This window comes from Acinonyx jubatus, chromosome C1, assembly GCF_027475565.1.
Source record: "Acinonyx jubatus isolate Ajub_Pintada_27869175 chromosome C1, VMU_Ajub_asm_v1.0, whole genome shotgun sequence".
Classification (NCBI taxonomy): Eukaryota; Metazoa; Chordata; class Mammalia; order Carnivora; family Felidae; genus Acinonyx; species Acinonyx jubatus.
This window is the reverse complement of record NC_069381.1, coordinates 206,791,056-206,811,799: the sequence shown is the minus strand read 5'-3', so window position 1 is coordinate 206,811,799 and position 20,744 is coordinate 206,791,056. Positions and strand designations below refer to the sequence as shown.

The 20,744-nt window shown below is 42.1% G+C and overlaps 1 protein-coding gene across 6 annotated transcripts in view; it reads right to left on the bottom strand.

The window, feature by feature from the left end:
* Positions 1-20,744, bottom strand: part of COL4A3 (collagen type IV alpha 3 chain) — a 137,593-nt gene that overhangs the window by 38,573 nt on the left and 78,276 nt on the right. For 4 of the 6 annotated variants that reach the window (XM_053215879.1, XM_053215880.1, XM_053215882.1 and 1 more), the window contains exons 10-24: positions 20,412-20,474; positions 20,245-20,280; positions 19,398-19,439; positions 19,096-19,173; positions 17,335-17,400; positions 16,363-16,422; positions 14,893-14,937; positions 14,562-14,615; positions 13,653-13,694; positions 11,464-11,548; positions 10,240-10,275; positions 8,375-8,539; positions 4,217-4,309; positions 3,365-3,460; positions 392-462 (exon numbers count right to left, since the gene is read on the bottom strand). In XM_053215879.1, coding sequence (XP_053071854.1) covers positions 392-462; positions 3,365-3,460; positions 4,217-4,309; positions 8,375-8,539; positions 10,240-10,275; positions 11,464-11,548; positions 13,653-13,694; positions 14,562-14,615; positions 14,893-14,937; positions 16,363-16,422; positions 17,335-17,400; positions 19,096-19,173; positions 19,398-19,439; positions 20,245-20,280; positions 20,412-20,474 — 1,032 coding nt within the window. The remainder of the gene's footprint in view (positions 1-391; positions 463-3,364; positions 3,461-4,216; positions 4,310-8,374; positions 8,540-10,239; positions 10,276-11,463; positions 11,549-13,652; positions 13,695-14,561; positions 14,616-14,892; positions 14,938-16,362; positions 16,423-17,334; positions 17,401-19,095; positions 19,174-19,397; positions 19,440-20,244; positions 20,281-20,411; positions 20,475-20,744) is intronic. The other 2 variants (XM_053215881.1, XM_027048872.2) reach the window with 1 other exon arrangement.

Sequence of the window (20,744 nt, the reverse complement as noted above, 5' to 3'; positions counted from 1 at the left end):
AAGATATATCTTTATACGGATACAGTTCAATGATTTTTAGTACATTTGTACATTTATGCTACGATCGCCATAACACAGTGTTAAAACATTTCCGGTACTCCCTCGGATTCCTTCAGATCCATTTGTAGTCATGCCCTGTCCCAACCGCAGCCCAGGCAACCAGAGATCTGCTTCTAGTTCTGATCCATTTTAAATGATTCAAAGTTCATTAATTCATTCACTTATTCACACATCATGCATTTATTCATTTAACCAGGTCTCTATTAAATGCTCTAATATTAAGTACTCTTTGCCAGGCACCAAACTGATAACCTATGTGTGGTGCTACTGTACTTCCAGAACGTGCTGTTATCCAAATTGAAACGAAAGCTCCCAAACCATGAAATCTTACTGGATATCCGGGAAGACCCGCACTTCCTGGGGACCCTGGGCTTCCTTTACTGCCAGTTGGCCCTTGTCCGCCTGCAAAGCAGTGAATTATTAAATATTTGTTGAATACCAACTCTGAGTAGCCCAGGTAATGCAGGAGCTGCAGGAAATAGGCTTTCTTCTGAGGAAAGAAAGACAATTTCTATCTTAAAACACAGAGGGCAGGGAGAGGATGAGAGTAAATAACTGGAATAAGAGAAGATGTAAAAAAAAAGCATTTAAAAAATGCTTGCCTCCCTAAAATTCTTGTCTTTATAGTTTTAAGGAGACAGGTTTATTTTTTGATCAAAAAAGCAATATATGCTCCTTGTGAAAAACAGATTCAGAAAGAAGAGAATAAAAATCACTTATAGATCTACCACCAGAGGACAATATTTGCTAAAATTTTGATGTATGGCACTCTTAAATTTTATATCCATAACGTGCTGAATGTATACATGGCATTTTGGAATCTATACATATGTCAATAAATACAGATTTATAGCTTCGCTTTAAATGGCCGCAGAGTAGCCTAATGTGTGGATCAACCAACATTTATTCAGCCAGCTGCTATTTTAGAATTTGGATCATTTTTCAACTTTTCAACATTGTAGTAAACAATGTTATAGTAAATATCTCTAGATAGTACTCCAGATTTTTCTAATAATTTAAATACATTTCTAAAAGCGTAAGCGCAAGACAAAATGGACACAAACTTTTCTGAGGCTCTGGGCATCCGTTGCCAAATTGCATTTTGCTGTACAATTTTACGCTTCCTGTATGTATGTAAGTGTATCCGTAAGGATATACTGTAAAGACCCTTTAGAGGGTCTTTTGGGCTGATCTCAAGCCAATGTATTAATAAATGGATATTCCGATTTTATGTTTTGCAAGATTTGAGTCAGGGTATGTTTTTTGATAGTAATCCAGATGCTTTCACTGTTTATGTATCTTCTTTGAGCTGCACCTGTAGTATGTCAAGTGTAGAGAAATCAAGGAAAATACAACACAACTACTGGGTCAGCAACAGCGAGCTGCCCACCCACATTCTACCCTTGGGTCACTCAAGGGGAATGTAGAAAAATAATCATTGCTTTCCTTCCATTCTTTCCCTCCCTGTCGCCCTTGCTCCTTCCCTTTCTGTCAGTTTTTGTTTTAATAGAACATTTCACCTAGAGTCTTAGGCACCGAATAGGAACAGCATGAGGGACAGAGGGCCCGTTATACCCACCCTTCACCCCCTCCTTGCCTCCCCCGCTTCTCCCCTCTCAAGCCTGTCTCAGAGAGTCAGGGGGCAGAGATGGCAAAGTAACGAAGGCATTTATAAAGGAACAGGAATGATGTGAGCATGGCAAAGGACCCTGGCTGAACGCGTGTCCTCTCTCAGCTGGCCACAGTGCCTGCATCTGCCACCATTAGCATTTCTTCTTTGGACGGTGACCCCACTTCCCGAAGCCCCTGTGCCAATGCAAATGTCTACCCGATGGTGGTAACATACATATATTCCCTGATCGATGTTGCCAGGTAGACCTTTGGATTCACTTGCTTCAAAGGGAAGCCCCTGGCACAGCGATTGAAGGATGCCAGCGTAGAGAGCAGGAGCATGGCTCAGGAGGAGAGTGGATTTCAGTCCAGGCTTTACCACTTATGAGCTATGCCACCTTATGCCTCAGCTTCCTCATCTGTCAAATGGGGTCAATGACAGCACTTACCTGTAGGACTGAGGTGAGGAATAGGCATGGAGGTCCATACGACACCTAGCAGACCAAGGTGGTCATGGCAAAACCAGGACTGCACGTGAAACCGTGTGACAGAGGCCCTGAGTAGCCAGGGGAGAGGAACCAGCGGCAGAGGAACCCAACTAATGAGTAGAGACTTTCTCTACCTCGAGATTTTTGTCCATGGCGAGTTCTGTGACTGAGAAAGGGGAGGTGGGACAGCAGAGACAGTGGACAGTCTGAAGCAACCCTGTGGGGTGGGGAGTCCTGGTCTGGCACGGATGTCCAGAAGAGAAGCAACACAGGCTCTGTTTAGCTTGCAGAATATTGGCCTAGCGGATGTTTTTTTCTTTCAAAAATGGAGTTAGCAAATTTTGAAAAAAAAATGAGATTTCAGCTAAAAACCCGAGTTTCTTTCTTCTCATGAAAAATTGGAAGATTTATCAACACGGGCCTAAAGTGCTGCCAGTAACAACAGACCGGAGCTGGTGCACGATGGCCCCCTCCAATGTGCCTTCCAGTTTACCACAGTCCTCTCCACTCCCTACTGTGCCCCACTGGTGTGCTTTTTTTTTTATTGCATTTGTATCCTTTTTTTTTTTAAGCTTATTTATTTATTTTGAGAGAGAGTGTGAGCGGGGTGGGGCAGAGAGACAGGGAGAGAATCCCAAGCAGGTTCTGCGATGTCAGCGTGGAGCCCGATGTAGGGATCGATCTCAAGAACCATGAGATCAAGACCTGAGCCAAAATCAAGAGCCAGACCCTCAACCGACTGAGCCACCCAGGCGCCCTTGTACTTGTGTCCTGAATGAAACAGTGCCTATACCCATGACTCTACCAAAAGTGGGGATTAAAAAAAAAAAAAAAACAAAAAAAACCCCAAACAGACTGAAGAGAATTGTGTCTTTTAAGAAAAAAAAGAGAGAGAGAGAGAGAGCTTATTTCTTTATGGAAGAAAAAAGTGATGTGTGTTTGGTATGGCTGCCTCACTCCTCCAAGTTACCTGCTGGATCCCTGTAGGAACCCCAGTCTACAATTCGTGGGGAATACCATGGTTTGCTAGAATTCGGCAACTAAAACGGAAAAGGGGAAAAGGCCAGTTTCTGTGTTATTTCGGCTTACTTTATGTTAACTGAGTATACGTTTGAAAATCTCCAAATTCAGGGAAACCCCATCACTGACATTCAGAAGTCTGATACCTTTTTTTTTAACCACCCAGGGAGCTGACCCTTTTGTACCTGGGATTCCTTTCATGCCGTCTAACCCCGGCAATCCTGGGAGGCCTGGAGGCCCTGGGACACAAGGACACTGGATGCACAGGAGGCCTGGTTCCCCTGCAATGATAGCAGCTTGTTACTCATAAACCCACATCTAGTCCTCAGAAAGGACAGATACTTCCTAACCACACAATCATTTATTACATTAAGATTTGTGTGTGTGTGTGTGTGTGTGTGTGCGCGCGCGTGTGTGTGTAGTGAAAATCATCTAGGACACTGCATTTTTTTATGTTGTTGATTTTTATTATATATATATATATATATTTAAGTTTATTTATTTTTGAGGGTGGGGAGAGGCAGAGAGAAGAGAGAGAGAATCCCAAGCAGGCTCCTCACTGCCAGCATGGTGCCCGACTCGGGGGCTTGATCTCACAAAGCATGAGATGATGATGGAGCCGAAATTAAGAGTCGGGTGCTTAACCAAATGAGCCACCCAAGGGCCCCAGACATTGTACATATTAATAAAAAGTCATTCATCTATTAGAACTGCTTACTTTATCCATCTGACCTTAATGTTCTCAGAGGAAATCCTGAGTCAAGCATAAAACATCCTGTATTACAGCCACCTCTCTCCTTCAGTGCAGGATAGTACTCATATTCCAGGAACATCCAACAATTTATTGCACGGGTGCTAAATAAATGATTGATTTATAGATAAATGAAAACTTTGAGGTAATTCTTCTGGAAAAGAGGCCAGCCTTGACTGTCTGCAGTTTGGGATCATTGTTGTTTTGGTGGGGGAGGAATCAAATGAGGACAGTAATGATGACGAGCATGGCTTACTTGAATAGAACAACCATTGATTGAACCAACCTTTGGGCCCATCGACTCCTGGGATTCCTGGAAACCCTATAGAGCCTGGAAGTCCACTATCTCCAGGTGGACCTTTGCGAAAAATGATGTCACCTGCAAAAAGACAACACCAGAACTTGATTTTTATCTCTTTATGTGTTTTTGTTCAATTAGCACGTTTCTGCACTATGCATTATTTTATGCGCACTCCCCCATATTTGTTTTAGAAGCTGAGTCTTTTGAAGGTTCATCTACACTGAAGACTGAAGCATGTTGACCAGCTTTTCCTTTCTCATTACACATGTGATTTTTTTAAGTTTATTTGCGAGAGAGCGAGAGAGTGTGCGTGTGTGTGTGTGCGTGTGCGTGTGTGTGTGTGAGTAGGAGAGGGGCAGAGAGAGAGAGGGAGAGAGAGAGAATCCCAATGCTCAGTATGGGGCCGGATGCAGGGCTTGATCTCACAACTGTGAGATCATTACCTGAGCTGCACGCTTAAGACTGAGCTACCCAGGGGCCCACACAAGTGATATTTTTTAATACTGGTGCAGTGATTCTTTGAAAGCTCGTTATATGGTTATTTCTCATCATATAATCAACTCGTGTTATTTTATTCAGTTACTTCTAATTATTTCCAGACTATTATTTTAGCATTTTTAGGCAAAGGGTCAAATCTCATTTTTCTATATATCTTGGATACCTTGAATCTTCCTGATACATAGTAGATGCCTCATACAGACTGAGTGAAAAAGTTCTGACAATATCATGTTTTCTCTGTATTGCTCATTCACATCTATCAAGTTCGTCATTTTTTTTAACTTTTTTTTTAACTTTTTTTAATTTATTTTTGAGACAGAGAGAGACAGAGCATGAACGGGGGAGGGGCAGAGAGAGAGGGAGACACAGAATCGGAAGCAGGCTCCAGGCTCTGAGCCATCAGTCCAGAGCCCGACGTGGGGCTCAAACTCACGGGCCACGAGATCGTGACCTGAACTGAAGTCGGATGCTTAACCGACTGAGCCACCCAGGTGCCCCAAGTTCGTCATTTTTAAAAAAAGTTTATTTATTCATTCTGAGAGAGAGAGAGAGAGAGAGAGAGAGAATCCCAAGCAGGCTCCACGCTGTCAGCACAGAGCCCTACTTGAGACTCAGTCTCACGAACTGTGAGATTATGACCTGAGCCGAAGAAATCAAGAGTCATTTATCCAAGGGATACAGGTGTCCTGTTTCGAAGGGACACATGCACCCCCATGTTTATAGCAGCACTATCAACAACAGCCAAAGTAGTTGGACTCATCAACAAAGAGTCCAAATGGCCATCGGTGGATGAATGGATAAAGATGTGGTAGAGATACACAATGGAGTATTACTCAGCAATCAAAAAGAATGAAATCTTGCCATTGGCGACTACGTGGATGGAACTGGAGGGTATTATGCTAAGTGAAATTAGTCAGAGAAAGACAAAAGTCATATGACTTCACTCCTATGAGGGCTTTAAGAGACAAAACAGATGAACATAAGGGAAGGGAAACAAAAATAATATAAAAACAGGGAGGGGGCAAACAGAAGAGGCTCATAAATATGGAGAACAAACTGAGGGTTACTGGAGGGGTCGTGGGAGGAGGGATGGGCTAAATGGGTAAGAGGCACTAAGGAATCTACTCCTGAAAGCATTGTTGCACTATATGCTAACTAATTTGGATGTAAATTTAAAAAAAATAAAAAGTAAAACAAGTTAAAAGAAAAAAAAGAAATCAAGGGTCAGACACTTAACTGACTAAGCCACCCAGGTGCCCCTGAGCCTTTCATTCCTAATGTGGGTCTTCAAGAAAGCTCTTTCCAGTCCTTCCACAAGCATATGCTACTATAATGCGACAACAAACAGCTCATTCTCTTCGGTTCTTCTGTTCTATGACCAAATTTTTGGTCTTGCCATTTCAAATGTAGGCACAAGGCAATACTGATGAAACTAAATATTTGAAAATGGTACCTATAGCTGCCCCAAATTTCAGAGCAACAAGGTACCAGTGGAAACATTTAACTGAGATAGAATGTGGTCCATGTAATGTCTGTTTGACTTGGAAAGGAAGGTTCGTTTTGCGATCCAGTTTTCTACGTCTTTAGAATGACTGGATAGTTATCTTTAAACAATAAAATCTAACGGCAGTTTTATACTTAATGTAGTCATATGTGTATTTACACATTGATACATTTGTATTTACTTAAACATTTTCATACTCCTGTCATACTCATTTCAACAAATACTTGAGTACTTACAACGTTCCAGCCCCCTGTGCTACGTTCTCGGCTTAAAACAGCAAACTAGACACTGTCTCTGATCTCCAAGAGCTTTGAGTCTTGTAGGGGAAACTGACAATGACAGGTAATGTGAAAAACTCTCCTACTGGATAAGCTCGGGTGTTACAGGATGTGGGCTCAGTGAAAACTCCCTGTTGGGCTTGAACTTGAAGGTGCGACTCCAAGGGCAGACGGGTGTTGTTTGGCAAAAGATAGGAAGCCAGCGTTGTCTTGGAGGGGAGAGGATGCATGGTGTGCCAGGGAAAGGGCTGTATTACCACAGCACCCCGACTGTGGCAGTCATTAGCTACAAGATGTTAGTGTTAATAATTCAGGTAAATGTCTGGCTATTTGAGCAATATTTGAGAAAGAATAGAAGCTTCCCTTTAGGCCAATAGCTATTTAAGAAATTATCCCATTAATAAAAAGATACAATATCCAAGAACAGGTTCATCAGGTTCATCTTCCACAACATGAGCATCCTAAACCCACATCCTGAAAAAGACTCAGAGGACTAGGAATTGTTCAAATCCTCAACACAGTGAAACGTTTCAGTTTAGTTTTGCTTTGCTTTCCACGTTGGTTCACGCCATAGCTTAACAGCTTTTGTTCTTGGATATTGTATCTTTTTATTAATGGGATAGTTTCTTAAATAGCTATTGGCCCAAAGGGAAGCTTCTGTTCTTTCTCAAATATTGCTCAGATAGCCAGACATTTACCGGAATTGTCTTATTAACACTAAGAGTTTTCCGGATTATTCTTTTGGATTTTCCAAGTTTATAATCGTACTATCTATAAATAATACATCCTTCCTTTCTTAAAAACAAAATTCCTGGAGCCCCTGGGTGGCTCAGTCGGTTAAGCAATCCAACTCGATTTTGGCTCAGGTCATGGTCTCACAGTTGGTTCATGAGATCGAGCCCTGAGTGGGGCTCCATTGCTGACTGTGCAGAACCTGCTTGGGGCTGTCTCTCTCCCTCTCTCTCTGCCCCTCCGTCACTCATGCAGCCTCTCCCCCTCTCTCTCAAAATGGGTAAACAAACAAACAAACAAACAAAAGAAAATCCTTGACAGGTAGGAAATTCTTAAGGCTATTAGGAGGGTTGAGTACAAAACACAAGACCTACAAGGCAGCTTCCAGAGAGGTGTTTGGGACACAAAGAGTGACCCACATGTTCCGAGGTTGTGTGTGCCTACCGGCCAACACAGAGTGCTAGGTGCCTTTACAGGTTGATGCAGAGGAGAGGACACCCCCGGGCATCAGAACTTCCAGAACTTCACATCCTCCAGGCGGCAGCTCTGTGGTCTCTGCCCCAACTTGACCTGGCAGGATCTTGCCTCGTGCCCTTGCTGCACACCTCCAGCCCACACGCTGATGCCAGGGCATAGGATGCCCTGGGAGCCATGCCAACACAGCCTGGAAGTGTGTGTGTGTGCGTGGGAGGGGGGTTGGTTAGTCTGGTCCCGTGGGATATATTCTTGACCCGTGATTAATAGGAACAGGTGGATAAATTCTTGCCTCTGTTTCCTCTGGGACAGACTGTCCTGAAACAAAGTTAACACAGCTTCTCGGAGGATATTCTCCAGGGACTGAACAAGCAGTGGCAAACTTGGTTACCCCCTTCTCTGCTTCACTCCCCCTTGCTCCTGCCTCCCACTGTGCCCTCCGTGGGAACTCAGCCTAAAGCTTTGCTGCACCTGCAAAGCCACCATTCCACCAGAGCTGTTTTCACAGTTAATGCGACGAAACACCCGCAGGAAGATGGCTCCTAAGACCCACACGGACGGATGGCCAAGCTGCAAGTAAGCTTCTCCATCGCCACTGATCTGCACACATCTGTCACTTGGGCCATGGCCACAAAAGGGGCCCCGTTAGGTACCTACCTGGTGGTCCTGGGTATCCCGGCGACCCTATGGGGCCTGGTGCCCCAGGACAACCCGGGGACCCAGGAGGCCCCACTGCATTCTTTCCCGGGGGTCCTCGTTCCCCTTTCCTTCCTTTCACGCCTGGGAATCCAGGGGCTCCTCTGAGGCCAGGCCTCGACGACCCTTGGAGGAAAAGAATCATTTTAGCATATTTTAAATTTTTTCCCGATTCACACATGTTATCTTTCAATTGCAAAATGTAATATGTTCTTATTAATAAAAGTTGCCCCATCAAGAGGTATATAAAACATATAAAATGAAGAGAGAATATCTTCCTTCCTTCATCTGTGGCTTTGCTAAACGATCACAGGTCAGCAAAGCTCAGAAGGCTCCACTTCCATGAGGTAATTTATATAATGTATTACAAGGGACTGGGACCGAGTTAGGGGTGCACTGTCGTCTTTTTCTTTAAAAGAACCTCATGATAAATTCTTCAGTATATGTGGTTTTGTGGATGTTTTTTCATTAAAGACTAGAAGATACCAATCTTTCAGTGTCCCAAATGAGAAAGAGACCACTGTCACTGGACCTTATTCCCACAGCCAATTGTCTTAGTTATAAAAGGGCGTGATGGGGGGAGGCAGACATCTCCTAGGAGAGAAGCCAAGCCAGGTGACACAAAGCTCATCTGTCCCTCATAAGGTGACAAGGACATGAAGAGGGGATAAGTCTCGAATCTCTGCCTTGCAAGCAGTTTAACTGTGAAGAAGAGAGACCTCACCACCAAAGGGCTATGAAACCAGCAGGGGTAACGACTGATTATTTCTGATTATTGACCATAAAGATTTTGCCATAAAAGCAAACCCATCTGTTTGATGTCCGTTTTAGAGCTTTGTAACTTTTACTCGCTGCTTCCTAAAGGGGCTGATTCATTACTTGGGGGGTCGGGAGTAGAGAAAAAAGTCCTCCCTAATCTTTGGCCAGACCTCCCTAATCTTTGGCCAGACCTCTGATACATCCTTTTGTATTCCAACTTGGTGTATTTTTCCACGCACATGCAAATACACATACTATTTATCTGTTTATCTATGTTTTTTAACAATGGGATTATAAGATACATATAGTTCTGCAATCTGCTTAATTGTAATTCATTTTCAAAATTACGTAATAGTTTAATACACAACATGGTGTAGAGAAAATTATAATCGACAGCAGGGCTTATCAAATCTTTGCTGCTTTTTTCATGGTTTCGTTTCCTCTACAAAGTGACACGTGATGGCATTACAGTTATAATTAAAGCCACTGAGGTTAATCCTTGATTAAACGTCCTTGATCCTCGTCTTCCTCTCTCAAGAGGCAACCACTCCAGTGACTCATGGATGTTTTTATACTTTATGGAATTGTCTGCATGTCTGTAAATAATGTACTGTGAAATTTAAAACTTCACATGAATATATATATATTCTATGTATATATGTATATCTATGTATATACATAGATATACATAGTATAATCTATACATCTTATGCAACATGGGATACACTATGAAAACTCTCTTTTTTTAGCCAGCCTAATGACTGCAAATTACTGTTTTCTACCTCTGTGCCTCCTCTGAGCTTGGAGGCTTCAGTTATTGTGTTACACTTAGTTACAACCGCTGAGAAGTAAAAAAAAAAAAAAAAAAAAAAGAGCATTTCTAAGTTACTTTGTGTCCATTTTCACTCCCCCCACCCCCATTTCGGCTGTAAATCACAAAGTTAACAATTAGGAAGCTGGAAACACTTTTGGCCCCATTAGTGAAACATCTGTCCTATGCAAGCAGTGCAAAGGTGATTTTCCTTTTAAGAGCATTTCTGTTGATGCCCTGAGACTCAGGTACCTACCAGCACTTCCAGGAACTCCAGGAGGACCACTGGGACCTATAAATCCGTAACAGTAATTAATTGCTGGCAAGGATATAAACACTCCCCTCCCCCCATTTCTGAAATCTTGGGTGACAATATCGTAATAATCAATAATAAATATTTTCATACGTTTTCTCTACTCCCACAGAGAGAGATAAAGGAAAACTTCGCTGATTGAGACAAACCGCAGAGAAGGAACTAGTCTTAGGTGCCTAACATTCAAAAGTGAATCATGCCACCTCTGCACCTTCAAACAATTCCGCAGAGATCTACGAGGAGCCTGCTGTGTATGTGACACTTTGTTGGAACGGTTCAGGTGCTAGAAGATGGTGTTCCATCTCCAATAACATCGCATGGGGTTCTCATTCTTGGACACATGGAAGGGATTTGTAGTGACCATATATCAGATTAAAAAAAATCTGTGTCTGTAGCTATACTTCTCTGTCCGTTTATTTAAGAATGCTAGGTATTTTTACTCTTTTGAGTGAAATTCTCCTTTGAAATCTTATGTGTATCAATAATTTGCCTCAGATCAGTGGTTCTCGATCCCGGCTACACACTAGAATAATCTGGAGAGCTTTTGCAATCTACCAGTGCTCAGCCTTCCCCCTCTCCCCGCCCTCACCTCCAGACAGTTGCATCAGAATCACAGGGATGGGACTTGGCATGTTTTTAGAAGTTCCCAGGGGTTCTGATGTGTAACCAGAGAGGAGAGCTCTTGGCCTAGACCTTTCCAATGTATCTACCCAAAGGGACAGAATCTAATAATGTGACTCTGCTTCATGGTGCCAGGAGTTGGGAAACCTCAGGTTTCAGTCCCTTCTTGTCACTATTATATGGATTTGGTCAAATTACGGTTTTTCAGGGTCTCCATTTTTTCTTTTGTATCCCACTAAGATTGCTGATTCTTTACGTTCCCTCCTCCTGCCCTCTGGCCATTATTAGTGTTTTCTTGTCCGACTTGAACTTCATGCTTGCACACACAAAGAATTTAACTACCTTCTGTGGTATAGCACCTATGGAATATTCATATAAAAGTAGGAAAATTAGGAGGCCATGAAAATTGGGAGACCTCTCTTCCCCCTCCCCCCTCCTCCCCCTGCTCCCTGCAAATTCTAGGTCTATAAGCATATGTTACATGTTGCCTGGAGAGAAACACAGGGAAATAGGCAGCAAACGCTTTAGGAAGAAATTTATCCTCACCCTGTGGGCCACGAGCTCCTTTGGGGCCTGGTGGGCCTGGAATTCCTACATCCCCCTTTTCCTGGTATGCATCGTAATATTCTGTCTTAAAGGAAAAAGGAACAAATAAAGAGAAAAGATAGCTCTTTATGGAGAGCTCACCAAATGCCATATTCCAATGTCTTTTATTTTGGCCCAAATGATATTTTCCTTATCTTCCTGAATTCATAGGTTTATGTGTTAGCAGAAATATGGTAGTCATATATACATAATGGATACACGTAAAGATAAGAGTTGATGTTTCTGGTATCATGGTATCATATACTTCATGGGCTTTCAGCTAGAAATACATTTTATGATGTGACCCAGCTCACATACTCATAGTTATAAATATACATACATACATATCTAGATATGTGTGAATACGTATGTAGAAATTGAAGTTTCACAAACAGTGACTTACCATTTTGACATTTGATCAATGCTGATTTTTCAGTATATTCTATCTCACCTAATTTTTTTTTAATGTTTATTTATTTTTGAGAGAGAGAGAGAGAGGAGGAGCAGACAGAGAGGGAGACACAGAATCAGGAGTAGGCTCCAGGCTCTTGGGCTGACAGCACAGAGCCCGATGCGGGGCTCAAACCCACAAATCGAACCACAGGATCATGACCTGAGCTGAAGTTGGACGCTCAACTGACTGAGCCACCCAGGTGGCCCTATTCTATTTCACTTTTTAAAAACACTTGTCCTCATGGGCTAACTTTATTTCAGAGTCTGTTGGGACCCACACATCAAAAAATACTCTGATTGTTTCTTTAAATTTCAGGATACCAATGACTTGCAATAATTGAGGACTCTTGTTTCTGACATGCTCAGTGGACCTACTGTTGGTCTTTAACCATCTACTTCGTAAGCAGAATTTCCAAGGACGATAATAGAAACTGGAATTAAAACACATACACACAGCAAACTGGGAATGCTAATTCCTCTCCAGCGCAACTGGCAAGGAGATTTCATTTAGAACTTGGTACATTTATCTTAAATGAAAGAAGAGGGGAAAAGAAAAGGTTTGTTTTTTGTTTTGTTTTCCTGTATGCTGCACGGGGCCCATGACTTTGCTGGCTTGTTTAAAAAAGAGGTAACAAGAGTATTGTGGTTAAACACTATGTACACAGTCACAAAAAATAACTCACAATAATAACAGTAATGATAATATAATAATCTCCATCAAAATCCATAATGGCATATGTGCACCTGCCAAGGGTTGGCTAAGTGCTTTCACCCTAAGGCCCAATTATTCTTCCCAGCAACTCCATAAAAGTATTTTGGGGCTATTTGCATCTGAGTCACTTATTTGTTGTGTGAAGGTGAGAATTTCCAGGACCTTCCTCCAGTTACTTTACTTAAATTACTTAGTTAAATTTACTTAGTTAAATTACTTAGGCTAAGGGGTCTGAGAACGGTGTTAGGAATGGGACCCCCCCTCCCCCCCCACCCCCTGACTCTCCTACTACCACCGTCCTTTCTGAATGGCAGCTCCACTCAGCGCATCGAACGTGAGAACCACTGTCCTTTAAGGCAGGAGACCAAGGGATACTGGAAGTCAGAGCCCAGATCTCTTTTACTCATCTCCTTAAGCGACAGGGTCACAAAATAGAGAATGTCCTCTATCTCTGCAGTCAGGAGCTGACAGACATCAGTGCAATCCACATCCACACTGCAGAGAGGAGACAGCCTGCTGAGACGGAGCTTGGGCTTGGGGTCAGTGGCTTCTGCTGGCCCTGGTTGGGCTCGTGCTGCCCAGAAGTGCAGGATGTCATATACCCATGCCCAGACGGAGTGGGTGGAGCTCGCTCCCTCTGCCCTGGGTACCCCAGCTGACCTCCACGGCACCCCTCCTGCTCTGCTCAAGGCCACAGGTCACCTGGGGCCATGTGTGATTGAACAAAGGTTTTCTTCTTTCCCACTGCCGAGGGTGGGCATTGCTAGTGCCTTCTAGAGACCACATAGGACCAAATAGAAATATTTATCCATTGTCAAATGGACAAATAATGACAACAGCTATTTTCTTCCTTGGTTTGATAAAAAAGTAAATACTATCATCTCTATCTTAACAGTTAATGAGAGACGCCGATTCAAAATTTCCTTGATGCTTTGGAGGACTTGATCACCCATGACAACTGGACATTGTCTTTAGTTACACTTACTGGACCACGGAATCCTGGAGGGCCAATGTCCCCTTTCCACCCCTGTGTTGAAAGACAGTTACAAATTGTGAGTACATTAATCCAAAATATCTATACATTTGGTATACTGAAAAAGCAAAATGCACAGGTAACTTTGGGTTATTTCCCTGGAGGGCCACATCTGGGGCAAGAATCCTGTCAACAAGGTCCTGAGAAGCAGCTGTGGTTCTAGTGATTTCCAGATTCCCTCCGTGCCAGTACCTTCAGAGGGTGTTTCTGTGCATTACACATTCCCACGTTCTCGCCCAGATCTCAGGCACAGCAAAACCAAGCTGTGAGTTATATGCAGTTCCCACTGTCCCAACTCACCTGTAACCCACCCCCTTCCTTACCTACTCAAGAGGGCATTTTCAGAATTGGACAGGAAGTGATATTATTTATTATAGGATACATCTTGAATCTGCACATATCCTTACACGTAACAATTATTTGAAAACGTCTGTAACATGTTGTCGGCAATGCATGAAACGGACTACAGCGCACAATTCATTAATCGTGACCTTTCAGCATGTCATGACCCAGGTTGAGACTCACGGGGTTCAGCCTACACTTGCCCTCCGATGACCAGAAACCCTCGCCTGCAGGACCTCTCCAGCTCCTTCCTCATGAGGAAACTAAATCTCACTGGTCACTGTGTCAGCCAGCTTCTGCCACACAGAGCGAGTTTTATATCTTTCCCACAAAACTGCCCTTCAGGTGTCCATGCAAACTTCACATCCCTCACTTCCTCTTAACAAATATAACTAAGGTATTTTAATGAACACTGGTCGCAATTCCTTGTACCTATTTCCAGGGCATGGTGGGGAAAGGGCGGGCAAAAGCCAACCAGTTAAAAGAGCCTGGAGAAGAGGATGTTAGAGAGGGCATTACCTTAATGCCGTCTTCACCTGGTAACCCAGGGAAGCCCCTGTTGCCTTTGGCTCCCTGTGGAAAAGGGCAGAGAGAATGGGTCAGAAGGCCCACGGGTCAATTTCTTCTGTGGGAAGCAAGAGCAGTTGGAACTCCTTTTTGCAAAGAAAAATTAGGATGGCTCAGATGGTCTCTCTTCACAGTGAGGGTGTTGCACTCTGATTCTCAAATGTAGGTTTAAAAGGCCACATGCTTTTTCTAGATTAGTAACTACTGATGACTCCCCAGAGTGCTTCTTCACCGAATGGAACTGACATTTCAATAACATCGATGGGCCAAATCATGTCTTTACCTCAGTGCCAGGGAAACCAGGGGTTCCATCTTTTCCAGGTTTTCCCTAAAACAGAAACACATCATTTAATAAATACGGAAAACCTAAATGCTACGATCGTCTCCTCTCGACCTCGGGCAAGACAGCCTGACTGAGACTCCCCACCCATTTGTTAGAAGAAAAAAAAAAACACTACTAACCATGGAACACGTATGACCTTCTCTTGGTGGGAAAGGCAGAGCCAGTCAGAGGGGGAGATCAGGGGTGGTCAGTGGAAGGAAGATTGGAAATTAAGAGCTAAGCTTCAGTGAGATCTAATACTATCCACCCAAGCCTGGAAGAAAACTTGAAAAAGCAGAGGAGTGGACAAAAAAGCTTAGAAAGAGGGAGGTGTTCACAAACTATTCGAAATGTTGGCAATTCCCCAAACTGCAGATATGCCTGTATTTGCACATACTTATAAAAATATGGTGCAGTGTTCTAAACAGACAGGGCTTTTGGATGACCTATTATGAAGTCTACTCTCCAAGACAGAATAAAAACCATACTATTTTTTCTTAGAAAAATATACACTTTTCTCAATGTAAAATTTTTAGAATTTAAACACAATATATGTGGTTAAATATTTCTAAAAATAGAGCTGGCCGGGTGAATGGACCCTGGCGGCTTCAGTGTCCCCACTACCCATGTCACAGCATGTCCCATTTTCTTTGGGGAGCGGCCGTTCCCTCACTCTGTGTGATTCTGATGGGGCTCTCAGTCACAATAACCCTGACCCCGCTGGTTTGGCCAACCCTGGAAACTTCTTCCTGGCCACAGTTCGCTTTCCAGAGTGAGGCATAGAACCAAGTTGGGTCAATTAGAGAGATTCTCTGGGGTTTTATTAATGGCCACAGGGAAACACACTGTCTCCTTGGATGCCATTAATCTGAACTTCTCACCTTTTCTCTCTATTGCCACCTACAAGGAAGAAGGTCATTGTCAAAGGAGAGCATGAGGCCAATCAATGCACACAGAGGGGGAGAAATGGTATGGAGGGCCCCCTCCCGCCATATTGTTTCAGGCTCTGAAGTCCTTGAAGGCTGTTTCAGCCTTAAACTTCTCAGCTGCTTGAACATACAAGTCTCATTTCTTAAATCTTTTTCTAAATTTTTTTAAATATTTACTTATTTTTGAGAGAAAGGGACAGAGCATGACGAGCAGGAGAGAGGCGGAGAGAGAGGAAGACACAGATAGGAAGCAGGCTCCAGGCTCCAAGCTGTCAGCATAGAGCTGGACCCAGGGCTCAAACTCACAAACTACAAAATCATGACCTGAGCCAGAGTCAGACGCTTAACCGACTAAACCACCCAGGCACCCCATATTTCCTAAATCTTTAAAAAACGTACAAAAATCAAGCTAGTTAGAGATGGGTATCTTACACTTATTTCCTAAATAGTCCTGAGTATTTACTAATACAGGCTGCACATGACACTGAATTTCCAAATTTACCTGCGGGCCAGGTTCTCCAGGAGCACCTTTTTCAGCTCCATAAGATTCCCCAGGCGGTCCCTGTATTAATGAGAGTTATATCAAATTGTACACATTATTGATTTTTTTTACTTATCTTGATTGCCATTAACTTTTTCCTTCTGATTATTCTGTTATATTTTAAAATGTTAAAATCATGGTTCATCTAAGAGGGAAATCTTATTTATAAGTATTCGTTTAAAAATAAATGTTAAAATACAAGATGCTATATGGAAAGAGCCCAAATGCCCATCAACTGATGAATGGATAAAGAAGCTGTGGCATATATAGGCACAATGGAATACTACTTGGCAATGAAAAAAGAATGAAATCTTGCCATTTGCAACAACATGGCTGTAACTGGAGGGTACTATGCTAAGTAAAATAAGTCAGTCAAAGACAGATATCATGTTTTCACTCATATGTGGAATTTGAGAAACTTAACAGAAGACCACGGGGGAAGGGAAGGGAAAAAAAATAGTTACAGAGAGAGAGGCAAACCATAAGAGACTCTTAAATACAGAGACCCAACTGAGGGTTGATGTGGGTGGGAGGGCAGGGGGTGGGGAAAATGGGTGGTGGGCATTGAGGAGGGCACTAGTTGGGATGAGCACTGGGTGTTGTATGTAAGTGATGTATCATGGGAATCTACCCCTGAAGCAAAGAGCACACTGTATGTTAGCTAACTTGACAATAAATTATATAATAATAATAAAAAAAAACCCAGATGTTGAAGATAAATCGTAAGATGGGTGACATTGGGCACATATACCACAGCGTAGGGATTTCAGCTAGAAGTAGGTGTAAAATAATTCTAGTATACTCATGACCTCTGCAGTAAAATACTATCATGCTTTAGCAAATATTAAGATGTAAAAGTAGATCGTATATCAAAATAGGCACTAAGGCTCTACTTTATGTTTCAAGGTAACAGCATGAGTGTAAATGACCTACTGAGGGTCCAGGAGGTCCGGATTTGCCCATGGCTCCCTTGTCCCCTTTCTCTCCCTTGAGGTCCTGCTACAAAAACAATTTCAGGTCATTACACACAGATCAAATAAGATTTTACTGCTTTTACAGATTTCTCTATCTGTTCAATGTACTGGATTTACAAAGTACTTATGTACCTCTTGTTAACACGACACATTATTGTTTTTCACATTTCAAATGTTATACTTGTGAACCCATTGAAACTAAACACAGACTTTTTTTTTCTTTTTTTTTAAGAAAGTTATCTTTTGGATCAAACTGTGTTCAACCAATTTAATTCCTGCATCAGTTTTCAATAAGCACATTCAAATCATTTTTAATGTATCTTATTTTCATTTTAATATACAGAAATTATTTTCGTTGGGATCATTTTCTGAGTATATGTTATGATGAGAATTTGATTTCCATTAATCAGGTTTGTTTGCCCCCTAATTGCATTTTATTGATTGTACCCTCTTGTGAATCATCTCTTGGGGCATCAGTTTTTTTGTTTTTTTTCAAACTTGATTTTTTCCCCCTTGATCAAATCTTCCAGATCTAGAATTTTGTCAAAATAAGACTTTTTTTTTCCTGTCAATTTCTAGCCAATACAATTTTAGACTTTATTAATTTTATTTTTGTCAATTACCTCTTAAAAGTGGTTATTTTCCTCAGGTAAATTTTTCTCCAATCTTCACTGAGAGTTATTATTTTGATTATACCAAATTTTGCCGTGTTTTGCTTTAACTCTTTTCAGTTTTGTTTTGATAATTTCTATCACTAAAAATGATTTTATTTTTAGTTTATTTTTGAGGTGATGAAAGTGTTCTAAAATTGCAGGTGGTAATACTTGTAAACCACATGAATGCACTGAAAGCCACTGAATTGTACATTAGAGAGCAAATTTCATGGTATGTAAATTATATTTCAATAATGTTGTTAAAATTAATTATAACTAAAACCCATGAATTTTATTCTTTAAAATGGATGTGTGAATTATGATATGTGAATTATATTTCAATCAAGCTATTATTGAAAATAATCACAAGTCTTAAAAAGAAGGATGATTTGTGTTTATTTCTTCCACAAGAAAATTGTTAGTTAACCCCTCACTTCCCTCCCCCCATCCCAGGCATTCCAGGATCAACCTAGTGTCTAGGTTTGGGGTATTATATTGTGATTCACTTTTTCTGAGCATTCAATTCAGTTCTATACCCTGGTCTTTCCAGCTACCCCATGGTAGGAACAAAATGCAAATGTTAATGTCAAAAAACAGGGTCACAGTGTCCTGGGAGAGAAATTAGGGCCAAATGGCCCCTGGGGTTATAATGGCAGATAAAAATGTCTCAGTTGGTTACAATACCAGTCCACCCATATCTTTAGGTCATTACTATCCAGTTGGATCAGAGCCATATAACCATTTTGTTATCATTTATTCAAACATACTCACTGAATCCCCATCTGAGTTGGGAACAGTGAGAAGGGATGGGGATAAGAGGTGAGCAAAGTTAGATCCAGGCTCCACCTTCTAGAATCTTGGAAGCTGCTTGCCTCTGATCTTGCCTCACATCCCTGTCTCATTGCTTTCTGGTTCTCCAGTAAAAGATGGGGATAAAATATAATCCAGAGGTTCAGGCAGGGCTGAACTGGGCTTAGACGGAACTTATAAAAGAGGTAAAAAAGATCGCAAGGACCTCCCCCCAGAAGTGAGAAGACACAACCCTAGTAATAAAGTGGAAGAGTTACCGTTCTGTTATCTGGGCCGGTTAGCGTCACAATAACCGTTCCTGGTGGTCCAGGGGGTCCTGTCAATCCTTTCACACCCTAAACACAAATACACTCAGGAATGCAAAGCTGAACAACATCACCTTTGCTTTTTTGAAAGACAGATGCTCCTTCCCTGTTGGTTCTTCGGTGAGAAGATAGAGCCAATGATAGAGCAAACACACACGTTTATTTCAGGGTCACTCAGTGACTGAGACGTATAGGTTGGTTGCTCTGAGACTTACAATGTCTTGCCCACAAATAAACCCCAGTATTTGAATTACCCGCTCTCCTTTTTGTCCTATTACATTATCGCCCATGTGACCCTGTAAGAAAAGACAAAACAAAATTATTTAAAAAAAAAATGACTATGAATGGTCTAGACCCACTGAAGTGCCAATGTTTGTAACTGACCATTTACATTTTAATTATGTTAGTATTATAAAAATTATTTTAGCTATTTCTTGGAGGAGAGAGGCACTATGTTCCTTTCAAAAGTAGAGATCGTGGAATGCAGAAAGCTTACGGGATATACTTAATAGGGCAAATGAAGGCATGATGTGGCATGGGGAAAGGAAACCAGCTCAGAGGACATTTATCTGGCTGAGCCACTAGCTGGTTACCTAACTTACTGATGCCCTAGTTTTCTCATCTTAAAAAGAAGCAGCAAGGGTGGCTGAACTTCGGGATCCTGAAATTCCTAGAGAGGCGAAGAATGCAATTCAGTCTTCAGTAGTAATTTAGTGACATGAGAGAAGAGAAAGACATGCAGGGCCCTTCATGTACTGGCTTAAGATCAGGTTGGTTTGGGGAACAGTCAGCTAAAAGTTTATAGGATAAAGTATTGGGTGATCAGTAGGATTATCAGAAATGGGAAACCTACGGACTTGCCCTTTCCTGATACGGAGCTCCCTATAACTGAATTACCAGGGATCAAGTTACTAAGTGCAGGGAGAAGTGAGTGAGGGGTGCAGAGCTGTCTGCCCCATTCCTTTCCATGGATTATTCCAGGGAATAATCCTGTGGCTTCCAGAGAGGGTCTGGGCAGTGACCACATGTCCAATCAGGCCAGGTTTGGCTTTTAGCTTGCTTAGGGGTTCTGGCTGTTGTGACACACGAACTATAATCTACCTTAGGTCCCGGAGGTCCCATGGTTCCTGGAAAGCCCTAGAAAAATCCAGAAGAAGTGAAAATTACAGCAGGAAATGTGTACCAAGCCGAAAACTCTGTGTAAAGCTTTTAGCTATAATGAATTTATTAGTTTACAGTGTCTATAGCTGTGATGGCTTCATACTCACAAAGAGCCCTGGAGGGCCAGGTGGACCAACGGGTCCAGGAAAACCTGGAAGGCCTGGTAAGCCCTGTAAATTAAGAGAAGAGGAGGGTAAGTTTAAGTTTACTTCTTACCTAAGAACGATGTCCATTAATTAAATCTATTAACATATTTTAATGAAAGTTGAGGAGCATGATGGCTCTCGTTTATGGCTGCAGTTAATTACAAAAAAAAGGGGGGGGTGGGGAAAGGAAAAAAAAAGGTGCCTAAAAGCGCGTTGCCATGTAGGACAGGTTGCCAGGGATACCTGGATGGTAACATTTCCAGGAGCATGACCAGAGCCGTTGCTTTACTTTAG